At 47.3% G+C, this 18,027-nt stretch overlaps 1 protein-coding gene across 1 annotated transcript; it reads left to right on the forward strand.

The window, feature by feature from the left end:
• Positions 1 to 313: 313 nt before the first annotated feature.
• Positions 314 to 12,706, forward strand: SHH (sonic hedgehog signaling molecule). The gene is made up of 3 exons (XM_021009639.2): positions 314 to 1,052; positions 8,090 to 8,351; positions 11,853 to 12,706. The coding sequence occupies exons 1-3, from the start codon at positions 744 to 746 to the stop codon at positions 12,698 to 12,700; spliced, it is 1,419 nt and encodes a 472-aa protein (XP_020865298.1). The 5' UTR covers positions 314 to 743; the 3' UTR covers positions 12,701 to 12,706.
• Positions 12,707 to 18,027: the final 5,321 nt, after the last annotated feature.

The following is an 18,027-nucleotide window of genomic DNA, read 5'->3' on the forward strand; positions in this document are numbered from 1 at the left end:
CCATGTAATTTATGTTATCCTAATAAACCAGATTCTACCTCGCTGCTATACAACCTACTTTGTGTTCTCCCCCTCCCCCTTTCTTTTCTTTTTTCTTACCCCCACCCCCACCCCCCGTCCCAGCCCTCAGGTGAAAGTGCGGCGGCGGCAGCAGCAGCAAGCTGCAGCAGCAGCAACAGAAGAAACATTTTGTTGCCTTTTTGAGGGTTAAATCAGAAGACAGGCTGTCTCGCCTCGGCCAATCAGATGTGGTCCCTGCCAGCTATAATATAGTGCTAAAGGCAGGCTTCTCTCACAAGCGTTTCTAGGCTTGCTACCATTAAAATCAGACTCTTTTTGTCTTTTGATTGCTGTCTCGCGACCCAACTCCGATGTGTTCCGTTATCAGCGACCGGCAGCCTGCCATTTCAGCACCTGTCTCGATAGGGATCGGTGGATAGTTGAAGGAATCAGCAAGGGAGCAAGGGCTTATTGAGAGAGAGAAAAGGAGAAAAGAGAAAAGGAAAGAGAAGAGAGGAAGGAAGGGAGGAGAGAGAGAAAAAGAGAGAGAGAGAGAGAGAGAGAGAGAGAGAGAGAGAGAGAGAGAGAGACCTAGGGAGACAGCCTAAGATATAGACACGCGCACAGGCGCGCGCACATATATACACATACACACACACATATACACACACACACACACACACACACACACACACACACACACACACACACACACCAAGGAAGCTTTGAAGTAACTGGATTCAATGGACGAGATGCTGCTACTGACGAGATTTCTGCTGGTGGTCCTCGTCTCTTCTCTCTTGATGTCCTCGGGGCTGGCGTGCGGACCTGGCAGGGGATTTGGGAAGAGGCGGCACCCCAAGAAGCTGACCCCCTTAGCCTACAAGCAGTTTATCCCTAACGTGGCGGAGAAGACCCTAGGGGCTAGTGGAAGATACGAAGGGAAGATCTCCAGAAACTCCGAGCGATTTAAAGAACTCACCCCCAATTACAATCCTGACATTATATTTAAGGATGAAGAGAACACCGGAGCGGACCGGCTGATGACTCAGGTAGAAATCCATCCATCCATGTGTGGCGTTTAATATGTTTCTTTGAAAGGCAAGGAAAACGTGAAAGGAAGCGCTCGCAGAACGAGCCTCTGTCTTTTTTTTTCTTCTCAATTTTAAAATAATACCCCTTTACCTCCTCACCCACCTACCCCCATCACCCTTCCTCTTTTTCAAAGAATCCATATTATAAGTACAGCTAGAGAAGTTTGGGGGTAGGGATGGGGGTGGGGAGAGTGGCAGTTGAGCTCGGGTTGTATGTCATTGATTTGATTTCTGTGTTATTGGTCTGCTACTTCCTATCCTGTCTCAGCCCTGTCATGCAACTTGCTACAGAGAGCTCAGCTTTTAGGGCATTCGGCTCCTTGAGTCTGCCCTTGTTCCTTGGGGGAGGAAAGGAAGGGAGAGTGAAGAGAAATCAGAGGGATGGGAGAAGGGGGAATCCAACCCCCCCATGTACGGTGACCACCACATCATGATTACTGTCTCTTTGAGTATTAGACCTTAAGACACTTTTTCTCTATCTCCCTTTTTTATTTCCTTTCTCATCCCCACTCTTCCCACATCCCAAATAAATTCTTAATTCTGCAGGCCAGGGAAGCTGTTCTGACAAAAGGCAGTGTGGCTTCAGCCACAGCTATTGCTCTCCCATTTCTGTATTATGTAGCTTGTATTGCAATACCGTCTTTTGCAATTGTGCCCATCCGAGTGTGAATATATTGATATTTCTTTAAGGATGCTCTCTTTCTCCCGTCGCCCGTGGTACTTTAGGGGAGGGACTTATAACTTATTAGCATTGCATCACTCTCTTTTAAATCAGATTGCTCAAGAATTACAACCGAATAAATATTGGGTGGGGGATGGGAAAGGGAATAGTGGAAAGATGGAATACAGAACTATCTTGGGCTTGTTATTTATTTTATTAAAAAAAAAAAAGGAAGAAACCTCAAAACAAACGTTGCCCTCGTACCTCCTTTACCACATTGAGATGTCTGAAAAGCAAATTCGACCGCCAGTCACGGAGTTTCTGAAACTCCATAGATCTAACAAGCTGGAAATGGTTTTCCTTGCAAATATAGGTCAATATCATTTTTATTGCCCTATTAAAATATTTAAGTCCCACCTTTGGTGCTAGTAACGCAATGAGGTTGGAGGGAGCAGCACTAATGGGGGTGGAAAGTTGGGGGGTCGGAGTTGGAAATGATCTCCCCCTCCCATCTCTATTCAATCCCCCAAGTCCTTGCTTTATTGAGGGGTAGGAAAAAGAGTGCCCTGAAAGATGACTCTATTTTACGGGTGTCCTTGTCAGGCTCTCTTCCTCATCTGCTCTCGACCACCTTAAATCTTACCTAGAGCGTTGACGCGGGCTCTTGTAGGCAGATAAAAGCGTGAGCTTCAATTATGTACAGGCCATAGTGTACAGGTTGAGTGCAGCGTGGTGTACTGAGTTTGCCAGCTTGCTTGGGCAGGAGCTTCCACTCCCCCCCGCCCCATCCCCAACCTCTGTCCCTAGGCTGCCTCTGGCTGCTCATAAACCCGCTGGGGGCGGGGGACTGGGGTGGGGTGAGATGGCTAAGAATCGGAGGTAGGATGGGGTGGGGGTGGGGGTGGGGTGGGGGTGGGGGGCCTTGGGTGGGCTGTAGGTTCCTGGCTCTGAACACTATTAACAGTTGCTCTTGTTTGTGGAAGACCGACTGACAGACAGCCCAAGAGCCCGTTTCACCCATCCCTGGCCCCCACCGCCCGCCAGACCTCAGTTCCCCCTGCTTACAGTCCTCAGTCATCGCAGCCTTTTTGAAAAGCTGCAAGGCAGCGGAGCTGTGCGCCAAGTCAGACGCATTTTCAGCTCCACTTACTCCTCCTTTATCGATCGCCACGGCTAGGGTTTCAGCTTGTATCCTTTCTAACACGACAGAGGCTAGGGGGCTGCTACTGCCGCTGCCGCCGCCGCCGCCGCCGCCGCCGCCGCCGTCGTCACCGGTCCAGATTCTCCTAAACCCCAAGGAAAGAAATCCTTCCCCTCCCTTAAAAGATCACGCCCGCGAATTAGCTACATAACTAGGACGATGGTGATGATAATAATAATAATACTATAATGATAATAGTTAAATAAAGCTGCTGGGGGAGGGGGCTGACTAGGCAAGGGGCTGAGGAGGAGCAGGCAGCGGCGGCGGCGGTGGCGGCCGCAGGAGGAGGAGGAGAAGGTAGGAGGGGTGTGGTGATGATGTTTTAAAGGGCTGGGTGGCTAGCTGGAGAGGAAGCTCCGAAGGAGCGCTGGTAATAGCATTCTTTCTCTTTCACTCCTCTCCGTCTTTCCATTCTGTCCTTCCTCTTCTATCCTCCTGTGTTTCCCCTTCATCAGCCTCTCCTGGATCTTGGTCTTCTCTCCCTTCCACCCCCACCTCACTAACTCTGCTCCCCTAACCATTCCCTCGTCTACCTCTGCCTCTCCTTCCCCGCCCCCCTAACTGCTTGCCCTTCCCAGGGAATTCAGCGCCGTTCCTGCTACAGGGCTGACCACTCCCGCTGCCATTGGCTGGCAGCATTTGAACTTCTGACCTTCTGTCAACTTCCCTCAGACGAACGAAACGAAAACAAATAAGTCCCCCCCCTTCCCTTACACACACACGCACACCCTAGCGTTAGCTATTCCTGTTCCTGACACAAAAGATGGGGGAAGGGGGCAACAGCCAGAAGGATGGCTGGAGTGAGGGGAACCCAAGTCCCCGTAACACTGTTCCCATGCAAGTACCCTAAAAGAAAATGCATGGTAGTGGGAAGAAGTTAAGAGCTGAGGAATTAGTCCAGTCACTTGGTTTCTCTCTCCCACCCTAGTACCATTCCTAACATTCTGTTCTTCGGGTTCCCCAGGTGAAAAGCGTGATGGGGGGGGAGAGAGGGAAGGAAGTCGTTGTTGTTGGGGTGCAGTTGGGAGAAATAATATCCTGTTGATCTGAAGGATAGGGAGATGTAGGTGGGGGGATGGGAGCACCGAAGTGATGAGTTTCTCTGCAGAGACTTGTCTTTCGAACTGAGGTTCAGCAGGCGATCTCCCTGACTTAGACCCAACACCCCATTTGTGTGTGTGTGTGTGTGTGTGTGTGTGTGTGTGTGTGCGCGCGCGCTGCTTCACAGTCCCTCAACCATGGCGAGATCTTCCCCAGTGGAACTTTCAGAGCCGTTCCTGAACGCATTAGCTACTTACTGGTTAATATTAACTCTAGGGAAGGGGGAAGCGCAGACGGACATACATGTACAGGCTCAGGCAGGTCAGCTCCCCAGTCTTAGGGTGACGATGGTCTAAAAGGGGGACAGCGGGGAGCTAATAAGGAAGCCGGATCTGGATGCAGGGTGAAGCAGGGAAAGTGGCCTGAAATTGACGCATTTAGGAAATGTCCTGTCTGCTTTGCAGCCAGGTTTGGGAAAGAGAATGTTGAAATATGGGGGCGAGAGGAGCGGGGCTTTAATGGGAGGGGGTGTTTTTCTTGGTTGAGAAGGACAGGAGATGTATGTAGGTTATGATTTGGGGGGCTGTGGATCTTTTGCAGTTTAGGGTCCCCCATGGTTATGGGAAACCCACCAAGTTGTTTACAGTGACAGGTACCTGCTAAGTATTTCCTCCGAGCATTCATTTGTGTAGAGAGAGGTTAGGCGCTTGGCAGAGAGCTGGGACGTGTTGAACAACTTAGCCTCAGCTGACACAAAAGCCCGAGCTGAGGCGGCCCTGCTGGGCTTCACGGTGAGTGAACAGAATTGGGCTTGATTCGTGGCACACGACCCAATGAATTAATAAATTGTCTGAGCTTCATGGCTTTTGACTCCGACAATCCAGCTCAGCCAGTATAGAGTAAGAGTCCTTCAGCCAGCAGCAGCAGCAGCAGGAAAAGGAGGAGAAGGAGGAGGAGAGGAGGAGGAGGAGGAGGAGGAGGAGGAGGAGGAGGAGGAGGAGGAGGAGGAGGAGGTGATGGTGGTATTTTTCCCTTTTGCCAGAAAGAATTCAGAGGATGGGGGGGGGTCTTGCTATTCCCCCGCGTCCCACCACCACTGCCTCCATCCACACTCCCCACTTCCCCACCCCGAGCTTTCGCTCTTCGCGTGCCTCCTTGCCCAGAGTCCTCATTTCCGAACTGCCCAGCTTAAGTTAGAGATCTTGATCCTGGAGTGGGAACATTTCCTCCCCACTTCCCTAGATTGCCCCCGGGGCTGTTTAAAGGTTCACAGTCCGGAGCGAACTGAGACGGTTGAAATGCATCGGGAAGGACCTCGGGTCAGGAAGAGAAGCCGTGCGTGGGTATGCGTGTTTGTATATGTGCGCACGTGCACCCGTGACTGCGGGGCGGGCTTCCTCTCCCAGCTATAAATCCACCCTTTTTTCACTGCGGGTCTTCCACGTAAAATGCGTGTCATCCTCTTGGTGACTTCACTCACATTCTCCTTCTATTTAAACACACACACACACACACACACACACACACACACACACACACACACACACACACACACACACACCCCTAACAGCCTCAGAATCCCGCGAGGGCTAGCCTGTTTTTCCCCCTGCTGCTTCTTGTTTTTGTTTTATGTTGAACTCCCACAACTATATTGCCGTTTTTTATTGCTGCCAAATCCACAGAACTTTTCCTGTTAAACAATCATGTCAAGTTCCCTTGAAAACTGTGGAGTAGAAATAATATAAGCTTCCCATCTCCTTCCACCTTCACCACTTCACCTCCACCCCCACCCCCTCCTAGCCCCCACCAAAGACTTTGTAACATGCTGTTTTTTAAAAAAAAGGGTCTTTGTGGTGGGCGATTTTACATATTGGTAACCTCTTTGGGGAGAGTTGTCTGGGAGAAGGTCAAGCATCCTTTCTAGTCCTGGTAAAAGTCAACAGCAAACAGCCCTGGCAGCCACTGAGGGCCAGTCCAGGGCCCTTGGCCTCCAGTTCTCCCACTGTCTCTGTTTCTGTCCCTGGTTTCTGACTCTGGCTAGAAAAGACACAGCCTATCTTCTACCTCCTAGAAACACAAAATTCACCATCATCACCTCTTCTCAAACCTCCCAATCATTATCCTCCAACATCAACTTCTCTTTCAATTTTTCCCATTCATTCAGCTTAAACTTTCCCACAGCATTCTTTTAGATGTATTTCTGGCCTGACTGAAGGAAGAGTGAAGTTAGGAAAGTTACCTGGGAACCCCAGTCCCCATACCTCAAAAACATATTTAAATTTTCTTCTAGAATTCTCTGTGAACTGGGTCAAAACCAATATAACATTGCAGTAATCACAAGGAAAGCATCTTGGCATAAGCTCTGTGTGTATGTGTGTGGGGATAGATAGACGGATGGATGGATGGATGGATGGATAGATGGATGGATGCATAGCTGGTGGACAGATGGAGGAAAAAGAAGCAGAAAGAATGCTTGTCTTTCTATCCTCTAGACTTTCTTTTGGAAACATTTTCCCCTTCTCACTCCCCATCCTCCTTCCTACTCCCCCCCAACACACACACACATGCAGCTTCATCCCTCTTCATGCACAGAAGCCACCCCCTCCCTTCAGCTCTTCAGTTTGCTCTTCAAACTTGCTGGACACCATTCTAAACTGGGGCCAAGAGAACAAGAGGGGAGGGAAGGGAAAAGGTTAAAGAAAACAAGAAACACTATCAGACCACAGAAAACCCAGGCAGAAAAGAACTCCATAGAGTAAAAAGAATGTGGCTCTCCAGATAAAGAATGTTTGTCATCCCTGCCCTGGCCCATATGGAAAATTATAACTCACCTGGTTGCTTTTCCCCCCTCCTTTTTTTCTCCCCTCCCCCTGCTAAACTTTGCTATCAACTTGCAAGCTTTATTCTCCTCTCTTACCTTTGATTTAATCTTCACCTCAGAAAATCTAGAGGTGGGCAGGGAAGGTCCCAGAGATAAATGATGACTTTTCGTTCTTTAAGACATGTACAGTGTATTTTTGTCATATCTCTGAAATCCAAGGCCTCTCTCCGGTCTCACAGTAGACTTCTAATTCTGAGGGCTTTAGGGAGTGGTTTGCTTGGAAAGGAGGGTTGGTTTGGGGGAATGGATGGGGGTGGCATAGGGAGTAGGACTTTAGTTTGAGAGGGGTCCCCCCCCAGTCAGATAAAAGTCCATCCTGCAAGTATGTGGGAAGCTGTTGTGACCATAGAAGAGGAACATGAAAAGTTTCAGAGACACATAGGGCAGGAGAGCACTAGAAAGAAAGTGGACGGAGTATAAAGTATGCTTTCTGAGGTCTCTGGGAATGTGAGGTGTTGGGGTCTTCTCAAAGAGACTCCCTTTTTTTTTACTGTAACTTCTTACTGTAATTTTTTTTTATTGTAACTTCAAACTGTTGGAAGACACTTGTGTAGTTTGAAAGGAAAGATCTTAATTTGGAGTCAATGAACCTAGTTCACCTTGGCCAAGGCTCTTAGCCTCTCTGGGCCTCAGTTTCCTCATCTGTGTAACCTGAGGAGGCTGGACTAGGTGATCTTTAAGTCCCCTTCCAACTCAAAATCCTGTCACTCTGGAGTTGCTGTTTTGGTGCTTCAAAAAGCCATCCTTCCCAAGAGGAACTTGTTCTGTACAAATTTGCATCCCCAGATGGCCAACACTACAAGTGTGCATTCTGTATTGAGTCAGGTAGCCCTAAGTCCAAGGTCTCAGTTCTCCATTGCAGCCCCATCCCTCTGTCTTTTCCCACCCTACCCCAACACACACACACACACACACACACACACACACACACACAACTAAACTGAACTGACACAGAATAAGGCCTCTCTAAGATGACCTAGACTTTCCAAATCAAGGAAATTTTGCTACCTTGGAGGGCTGGACCCCTAGTGACAGAAAGTTAAAGAGTTGCTTCCTCAGTATCAGGGGCCACAAGCAAGAGAGACTCTTGGAAGGGGGATGGGATAGGGAGAGGGAGGGTGCAAGAAGCAGAAATAATTCTCGGTCCTGTTAACAACCTCTCCATCTGTCTTCTCCCTCCTCTATGACACCTCTCCCAATTCTATCCCCAGAGGTGTAAGGACAAACTGAATGCCCTGGCTATCTCTGTCATGAACCAGTGGCCCGGGGTGAAACTTCGGGTCACTGAGGGCTGGGATGAGGATGGCCACCACTCTGAAGAGTCGCTACACTATGAGGGCCGGGCAGTGGACATCACTACTTCAGACCGGGACCGAAGCAAATATGGCATGCTGGCCCGCCTGGCTGTGGAGGCAGGCTTCGACTGGGTCTATTACGAATCTAAAGCCCATATCCACTGCTCTGTGAAAGCAGGTAAGGGAGTAAGCAAGCCAGTCACTCACCCCACCCCCACCCCTACCCTGGCTTCCCATCTCTCAACAATGTGCCCTCCCCCAATAGGCCCTCCCTAGCACCATCCGATCTGCAACTGAGACTTCCTGAGCTATATTCCTGTCCTCCCCTAGGACCCTGGATGCTTTCTATGGTTGTGGGTACTGGGATGAGTGTGTGTGTGTGTGTGTGTGTGTGTGTGTGTGTGTGTGTGAGACAGAGAGACACAGAGAAATAGAGAAGACAGAGAGATGAAAGACAAACAGGCAGAGAATAGGTAAGAAATGTATCTGGTAAAGGGCTTGATGTCATTGACTAACACCTCTACTTTAAACCTCTGGCTTTCAACTTTCAGTCCCACCATTCTAGGAACTGTCTCCAACACAATGATTCTATAGTGTGTAGATACCCAAGCATTTCCAAACACAAAACTAATGGGTCCTTGGCATGGTAAGGAAGTTCCCCTCTCTCCCTCCTTCCCTTCTTCCTTCCTTCCCTTTTATCTACCCATCCTCTTCACTCCCGATTTCAAGCTTGCGTTAAGCCAGCTCTAGAAGAGGACAGGGAGAGGAATGGGGAGAAGATGGGGGCATTGAAGCAGAATGGGTCTACCCCCTAGTGAAGGTAAATAACTACCACTACAAGGATACTTTTAATATCTTAAGCAAAGGTATTAAAATAGCAACCAGGCTCAGCGTAGCCACTTGAAGAAGGCCCAGACTAGATTGGTTTTTTTCTTCCTTCTCTAAGGGGCTTAACAACCAACCTTCCACACTCAAGTCCATATACTCCAGCCTATGGAGAAGGTGAGGTCTCAGAGTTTGCTTTTAAATGAACTCTCACTCAGGTTTGTGGATTTAGAAACTATTGTAAATATGTAAGTAAATGGCAGAGCTTTCATATGCACCCAGCAAACATTAGCGCTTCCAAACATCTGGATGGCCACACTCGGAAGCCCTGATTATTATTATTAGCTCTGCTAAGATTACTTACTGCTATGGGTGAGGGCCAAGAACTTTGATTTCGTCTTGTGGTCTGCAGCTGGTATATCCCCAAACAGAGTGTTGGATTTTTTTTTTACATGTGTGGTTTTTTTTTTCCTCTGGGCTTGCAACGCCACATGCTGTTACAGAGGAGGAATAGCTATGGGGAAAAGGGGGGAAAAAAAGAAGAAGAAGAAGAAGAAGAAGGCTGGAGGGTAGGAGAGGAAAGCACCCAACCTCAACCCATCACTTGGGATCTCTTTTTAAAGGTTTCTCCACCTCTGAGCATAAGTTGACACATTTAGCAAAACAGTTAACACGAATTTCAGAAGAGTTGTTTCTCACCACTTCCCTGGCTTTGCCTGCTTGGTTTCTAAACTGTATTTTAATGGCATCTTTTAGTTAAGAAACATTTTTAAAGTGTCAAGACACACTTGGGGGAAAAGAAAATAATGACTTTTTTTTTTTTGCAACAACAGAAAGAGGGTATGGGAGGGGAGACCTGAAAATGGAGGGTGGTTGTGGTATGTGTATTTATAGCGGAGGGAAAAGGTTCTGCACAGGAAAGAAAATTAGAAATATTCACTTCCTTGGATCCAGAGATAAGAAAGTTTCTCACTTCCAAAACTCTGTTGCAATTGGGAAGGGTGGGCCAGGGTGGTATCTGAGTATGTTCACCCTGCAGGGGAACTAGTGAGCCTCTCTCTAGGCTATCCTGTCTAGACACTGAAATGACCTCTGAGGCCCTCTCTTTCTGTTTTTCATAATGGTTTTCCACTCTTTCCCTTGCTCCCTATCCAAAGCATCTCCCCCAGGAATTTCTCTTCAAGCCTACTCCCAAATGTAAAGGCATAATCTATCCTGTGGATTTTTCCTAGGGAGAGGAAGAATTCCGAGGGCCTAGAAAGCTCCTCATTGAAATTCCAAACACACTTAGGGTTTGGGGGTAATATCTAGTGCGTGTCAGGCAGGGTCGTGTGACTCTACTGTGGGGTTTTCTAGAGACCAGGTCCCATTCCGGGAACTAAAGCTGGTTTCCAGTGGTCAGAGGCTCACTTCATGACGGAGAAACTGATGAGAAGATTAAAACCTCTGTAATTCCAGCAGGAAGATTCTTTATCTCAATCTCTATTTGCAAAAAGCATGATCCTGGAGATTGGAATGCAAAGAAGAGCACAGCCCCTCTCCTCCGCCCCCTCCCCTTCCAGGCCCCCCTCTAGTCCTCCAAAAGCCTGAATTATTGTCATCTGGAGAGAGAGAGAGAGAGAGAGAGAGAGAGAGAGAGAGAGAGAGAGAGAGAGAGAGAGAGAGAGAGAGAGAGGCTGGGGTGGTAAAAGGGGGCATTGAAAATGGGCCTCGTCTATCTGGTGCTTAGAGCAGGGTCCTCCATTTAAAATTCAAATACACATCTTGAGTGCCCTGCAAAAGTGGCTTTGCTGTGCAAATAGTGCTTGTGAGGGCCTGGGTTTTTGGAGAGTATGTGTGTGAATTGGCACACGGGGGGCTCTGCACCTGAGCAAATAACAGGGTGGGTAGTGAGAGAGTGACAAAAAAAGAAGACGAAGAAGAAGAAGAAGATAGAAGAAGAGGGGGAGAAAATGGAAGTGTCCTCTCTTCCAAGAGTGCCTCGTACTTATTCAAGGAATAGAAATGACAATGCGTGGGTTCTTTATTAGATTTTAATTAGAGAACCCAAACAAACGCCGGAGTTTCACTCCCAGACCAATTCCCTGGTGTGTTTGTAGAGTTGCTGCAACTATTCCAGTTATTTTTCACCAGAGACCCCATGCAACAGAAAAACGCAGCAGGGCTTCAGGGGGTTTAGCTCCAGCTCTGCACTCTGTGTCTATCTCGCCCACCCCGACCCCCTCCCCATCAGGAAGCCCAGGATATCCACCACTGGGCCAGCCCTTCTCAGAGCCAACCTTGCTCTGGGGATCCATCCCAGTAGGAGTGGGTGCGAAATCAACATCCCCTGCCGCCTCTTTCAGTGTTCAGAGCACTCCGAGAGTGAGGAATTAGTGGCTGGAGAGTCAGCATCCTTAATTTGGAGGGAGAGGGAGCGAGGGGAAAAGGGACTTCTAATGTAAAATTAAATGGGAACCCCGACCTCCCCTCAAAAAGTAGGCGACAGCTATCTAATTCAGTGATAAAAGGGAGCAGTGGGGAGGAGCAGGCAGGAGTCCTTCGGGTGAAGATGTGACAAACTCCCCAGTCTGGAGCAATTGAATACCCTTGACACCTCCCTTGGTCTCCCCAGAGGATGATAAGGAATTTGTTCTCGGTATTCTTGCGGTGGGTGGGGGAGAAAGAGGGGCGCCCTGTGTTTTGGCCCTGGAATCTCTGACTAGTGGCCTGGCATCACCAGGATTTGCCCGTCCTCCCCCCCCCCGACCCTATTCATCTCCCCCTCGCCCGCCCCACCTCTCAAGCGCTGCCTTTCTCTCGGTACTAACCCCCTCCTTCCTCCTCTCTTTCTTCTCCCCTCTCCCACCTGCAGAGAACTCAGTGGCCGCCAAGTCGGGGGGCTGCTTCCCGGGCTCGGCCACGGTGCACCTGGAGCAGGGCGGCACGAAGCTGGTGAAGGACCTGAGCCCCGGGGATCGGGTGCTGGCGGCCGACGACCAGGGCCGCCTACTCTACAGCGACTTCTTGGCCTTCTTGGACCGGGAGGACGGCGCCAAGAAGGTGTTCTACGTGATCGAGACTAGGGAGCCCCGAGAGCGCCTGCTGCTCACCGCCGCCCACCTGGTCTTCGTGGCTCCGCACAACGACTCGGGTCCGGAGCCGCTGCCCCCGGGGGAGCCGTCGGACTGGGCATGGCAAAGGCCGCCGCCTGGGGTAGCGGCCGGACGCCAGTCGCTCTTCGCCAGCCGGGTCCGACCTGGACAGCGGGTCTACGTGGTGGAGGAGCGGGGCGGTGACCGGAGGCTGCTGCCCGCCGCTGTGCACAGCGTGTCCCTGCGCGAAGAGGCCACGGGAGTTTACGCGCCCCTCACCGCGCAGGGCACCATCCTCATCAACCGCGTGCTGGCTTCTTGCTACGCCGTCATCGAGGAGCACAGCTGGGCGCACTGGGCGTTCGCCCCCTTCCGACTGGCCCACGCCCTACTGGCAGTGCTCTCCCCCACGGGCAGGGACTGTGGCGGGGGCGGCGGCGGCCCCGGCGGGGGCGGCGGCGGCCCTCTCCTCCTGCCCGCAGCCTCGCCAGATGTGCCCGACGCTCCAGATGCCGGGGCCACGACGGCAGGCATCCACTGGTACTCGCAGCTGCTCTACCAAATAGGCACCTGGCTGTTGGACAGTGACGCACTGCACCCCCTGGGGATGGCAGTCAAGTCCAGCTGAAACAGAGGGGGAATCCTGGGCGGAAGGGGGGCGGGGAGGGCAAGGGTGGGGGTAACAACAACAAAGAAATTATGAGAGCACGGAATGAGACTTTTAATTATAATAATAATTAATAATAATAATAATGATAATAAAGTAGGACAGTCCAAAGTAGACTTTAAGGAAACACAGACCCCGGGAAGTTTTGTTGTTGTGTTTAGTTTTTATATATATTATATATATTTTAATTTTGTTGTGTTTTTTTTGTTATTGTTTTATTTTTGTTATTTTTTCCTCCTCTCCTGGCTATTTATTTGTTTGGTATCTGAATAGATGTTTTAAATAATATGAACCGGACCTTCAAGAGCCTTAAATAGTTTTTTTTCTTTGATAACTTATTATTATCATGTGAATTGTACTCACAGGGGGGAAAGATTATTTTGTGAGGCCAAGCAAAACTGCTCAGAGTCTATTTTTCTACATGTCCCGCGTGTCCTGACTTTCAGAAAGCAAAATTCTGTACTTTCCACTCCTCCTTTGCATCGTTCCTGCTTTCCAGCAAGTGTAAAGTAAGACATGCTTCGTGGGGGTCCACAAATTATATTTTTGTACGCAGAATTGTAAATTAGATTTTTTGAGAGATCAATACTTAACAGAATTACATTTTGTTTTTTTTTGAAATAGTGTAAAATATGAGAATATATTATTTTAATTTAACTAGTTTCCACTGTAACAGCCATTTCCTGTATTGTCTTTTTTGGTTTAATATTTGCATTGTCAGCACCATTATGGCCACATTTTGGAAGTCAAGACTGTTACACACACTTTTTTTTTTTTGCAAACTGCAAGAACTTTGTTATTTTTAACTTCAAAGAATTTATTAGAAAATAATATTTTTTAAAAAAGCGCACATGGTAATGAGCCCACAAAGATGGAGCCTGTAGTTTGTACAGAGAAAAAAAGGATGTTTTGCATTAATAAATTGAGAAATAACTACTGTAAATTTACTAAAATGTATTTTTAAAATATTTTGTAATAGTTTTAATAGTTTTATAGAAATAAAATGTGCCATGCACAATCTGGTTAGTATATAATAACTAAGAGTTATTGTTGCAGCCCATTTTTTTTTCTTTTTGGCTTCTTTGTTTGGGAAACCCAATGCTAAAAGGAGTTCCCGATATTATATTTAGATGTGTTGCTTATACTGTGAATTCAGAAAAACTTAAGTAGGTAACCAAATACATCAAATCAACTTGTTTAGTCTCCTCTCTGGAGAAACCTCAATCTGTTTGTATTTATTTTGTGAAGTTGTTTCTACACTCCCTTGGTTGGGTGTGGTATGGTGGTGGAGGGGGCTTTTCTCCTTGATCAAAAAAACCTAATTTGTCAGAGAGGAGCCAGCCCCAAAGGAACTTTCAGTGAACTTTCTCCCTTAATTTTCTTTTCTGTACCATGTAGTCAGGCTCAATTGGCTCCCTTTTTGGTGCCTAGAAGTAGGCCCCAGCTTGTCCTTTGGATGCCAGGAAATGTCTCATTGCACTTTCTCTGTCTCTGAGTTTTAGTGACCAGGCCCCATCATTGCCTTTCTAGATCTTCAAGGCTGCATAGCTCTAGGCCTGCATGGAGAATGGCATACTACTATCTGATTCTCCTAGCCAGTGTCCTTTAGAAATCTCCCAGGATTTCTGAAGCAGAGGGAGAACAAGTGAGCACATTCACTTATCTGCCTGGTGTTTCTTGAAGGATTAATTCTGAAAGGGGGGGCATTTTCCCACCTATTCCAATGGTTGTGGCAGATCTGGGAGGGATATTTTCCAGCTCTGTGTGGGAGTCAATGACGGCACAAAGACAGCAAGGTCTCTTCCTTTCCGTCAGTCCTTTGTGTATGCAACCTGACCTGATTTCTGGGTGGCATGGTCCCTGGGGTTCTGCTGCAGACTGTTGCAAGCAGTTGACAATGTCTCCAAAACCTCCCCAAACTTCTATGCCTGGAGCACTGAGATAGCCCTTTGCATTGTCCCAGGTGTTTGAGGTTCTTCAGAGTAGGAGGCAGCAGGCATCATATTGACCTGCACGCCTGTGGTCAGCAGCTGTGCTTTCCGGTTTGCACAGTCAGACTGTGAATCTACTTGAGCCTTGGCTACGGTGACATTAGTGGGTTAGAATAAACTTTGTCTGGTGTATGTGTCCATACCCTTGCCTTAGTCCCCAAGCTCTTGCTTACGCCATAGAGTTAGAAACTTGAGTCTACTTTATGAATGAATCCTGTCCCTTATCTTTTTCTTCAGATGTTTAGGGTATCTTCAAGAGTTACCCCAGTTGCTCAACTTTCCATTGCCCTTCACTGTACACCAAGTTCAGAGATGAGGACGGTAGAGTAGAAAGATGCTGGATTCTGAGTTGGAGGCCCTGTATTCAAACCCCAGCTCTTTCAATTAATAGTGATGTGACCTTAGATGTTGCCTCACCTATAAAATAAGGGGGTTGGATTAGATGACCTTCAAGTTTCCTTCCAACTCTAAATCTATCATCCCATGATATGATTTTGTTAACCAAAGGATACCGTTTTTGATCCTATGACCAGCCCTAGGCACTTGGCCTGTGAGGTGATCTCTGGGGTGTAGTAATAACAGGCCCGTGCTATGAAGTAGTGTTAGAGGATTGGGCCTGTGTCTTCCCCTACTCATTTTCATGCTGGGCCATATTGAAAGGATGTACAATCAATGGTTGTACAGTATCCTCTATATTGAATATTAAGAAATCACAGGCTTAGGATTAAGTTGATCAATGGCAACAGAGGCATTGGACCCATCTATGGTCAGGATAGGTTGGGTCGGGGGCTCTATCTGTAGGAGGGGGATCCTCCCCAGTAATATTTCTTTAAAGAACTATTTCCATCTTGGTGATTATCATGTTTTAAAGACAGAGTTTACAAATGCAGATGGGGCTTCAAGAGTTTAATTAATGTGACTTACAGTGACCCAGGACCTGGAGTTAAGAAAAAAACAAAACAGTGTGTATAGACCCAGCCAAGATGCAAAACTGGCAGAAATAGGGTTCTTTAAGCTCCATCACTCAGTGTGATGGACCTTCAGCTTGAGACAAAGAAGTACCCACAATTTCTGAGCACAGAATTCAAATGTGCCATGTGGGAAGCAAACTCTTTTAGCCAGGTCTCTTGGTGGAGTGTGCAAGTGGCTTGCTTCCTTTAAACATCCTTTCTCTTTTCACTCCATCTTTTAATGATACCTCTTATGTGAAGAATCCCTTTTCTTCACGGGCATTGAAAGAGCTTAGCAGGAAGGAGTCACATGGAAGAGAAGCCATGTGGGGAAAGGGGCCACCAGTTGGCTTCAACTTGGCACCATCCTCAAGGCAACAAGGTTCTCCATGTTCATGGTTGACAATGGCAATAGCTTGTATAAAATGTATGCATAGTGGTTGTTGCCGACCTAGCAAATGATTAAATACATATCTATTCCTGTTGAAAATATGTATAAGAATGTACTTGAAGCTATTACCCTTGTTCTCTGTTGTTTGAATAATTAAAGAAATTATAGAGACTTTCTGAAATGTCTGTTATGCGACAGAATCCCCCCATCCCATATTGTCAGTTATAGTTGTCATTTTCTTTCATAAAATTCCAATGGAAATAAGAAAAGGGAAAAAAAAGTTTCCAGTGGAGAATTCAGTTTCCAAGTCTCTTCAATGGGTGGATAACCACTCAACTGAGGTGCAAAGTTGCAGGTGACTCATTGCATTACAAACAACTCTGAGACCTAAAACTTTTGTGTGTGTGCGAAGGGGGTGGAGGAAGACACAGGGGAATGGGGAGCATCCCTCTCCCGGGTGAATCCCTTTACACACTTTACAATGCCCATGTGTGAAATACTGGGCTGCTGTGTCAAGAAAGCCAGTTAGTTGTGAATTTTGACACGGAAGACACAAAGAACCTATTCATACATCAGCAGAGAGTTACTGGAGCTAACTCTTCCTTCAGCTGGGTGTGGGGAAGTCTCAGCAGGTCCGGATTCACGGCTCATGCTGGAGAAAGTGCCTTTGGTTTATCCTTCCATGTAATAAAATGTTAGCCTCCACTTAGGCTAAGATGCCTACAGAGGTAACCCAAAGAGACCCGCCATATTTTGCTTCTTCAGTAATAAACACATTTGGGCACCTTCTCCCCAAAAAGAGTACCTCAAGGTATTCTTCTAGTCCTAGGCCCAGCTGGGTCTTCCCCAATGGTTAATGTCAAGCTGAAGATGATCCCAACTCTTGGAGCAATGTGGACCAGGGTGAAGTGGTTTGAAATACTCCCCCATGATGTACTTTCCAATGACAGTCAAAAGGAAATGCTAACCCCCCACTTGAACCCTGTCATTGCTCTAAGCTCAAGTCTTATGACAACTTTTGTTGTTGTTCAGTTGTGTCCGACTTTTTGTGACCCCATTTGAGGTTTTCTTGGCAAAAATACTGGAATGGTTTGCCATTTCTTCCTCTAGTTTATTTTACAGATGATGAACTGAGATATAAACAGGATTTAGTGACTTGCCCAAGGTCACACAGCTAGTAAGTGTCTGAGGCCAGATTTGAACTTAGGAAGGTGAGTCTTCCTAACTCCAGGTCCAGCACTCTATCCACTGTACCACCTAGCTGCCCAACTTTGACAACTTTGTAGTCATTTCCACCTGGTGATTTGCTTAACTAGGCAAATCTGAATGTAAATCTAGTTTCAGCAAAGCAAAACAAAACAAAACACACAGAAATGGAAAGGAACTGGAAGTGACTGAGTCTATTAGAATTGAAACCACATGGGTCTTTAGGATCTGGAACAACTCAGAGCAAGAACCAAGGTTTATTCTAGAGATAATTACTCCATCCTGAGAAACCAAGAAATCTGGATTAGGAAATAGCTTTCTTCTCTCTTCCTACAATTTAGGAGGGAAAAAAAATCCAAACACTGTGGTTTTCATCTTATTATGTAAACAAAGCTCAGATCTCCTGAAAAAGCAACTCATCTACTTTCAGTCTATCATCTTTAGGAAGAGGGTACCTGTTACTGGCTAGGGGAAAAAAATGTTGGTTCACATCAAATGTCTTAGATTAAATACGAACTCTATAAGACATGCCATATTTGGAGCAAATGTTATGCCAGAGAACACGTTAAGATTCCCCAGTGCAGTAGAGACCAAATGCCTTTGAAGAGTTTTGTTTCCTAGCCAAGGGCTCAGTGTGGTGGTCAATGGGTTTCCTGTGGCTGGGAAAGCTGTTACTTGGATGAGAAAACATGGAGCTTTGCCATTGGCCATCACCCAACTGCTTCTGCAAGAGAAGGGGATAACCCAGCT

The sequence above is a fragment of the Phascolarctos cinereus genome, unplaced genomic scaffold (assembly GCF_003287225.1).
Source record: "Phascolarctos cinereus isolate Bilbo 61053 unplaced genomic scaffold, phaCin_HiC Scaffold_1;HRSCAF=81, whole genome shotgun sequence".
NCBI lineage: Eukaryota > Metazoa > Chordata > Mammalia > Diprotodontia > Phascolarctidae > Phascolarctos > Phascolarctos cinereus.

What these genes read in the sequence shown, in the direction of transcription:
- SHH (XM_021009639.2), top strand. Translation starts at nt 744, where the DNA reads ATGGACGAGATGCTGCTACTGACGAGATTTCTGCTGGTGGTCCTCGTC. An exon ending in CGGACCGGCTGATGACTCAG is followed by an intron (nt 1,053 to 8,089) that starts GTAGAAATCCAT and finishes TTCTATCCCCAG; the next exon opens with AGGTGTAAGGACAAACTGAA. An exon ending in CCACTGCTCTGTGAAAGCAG is followed by an intron (nt 8,352 to 11,852) that starts GTAAGGGAGTAA and finishes TCCCACCTGCAG; the next exon opens with AGAACTCAGTGGCCGCCAAG.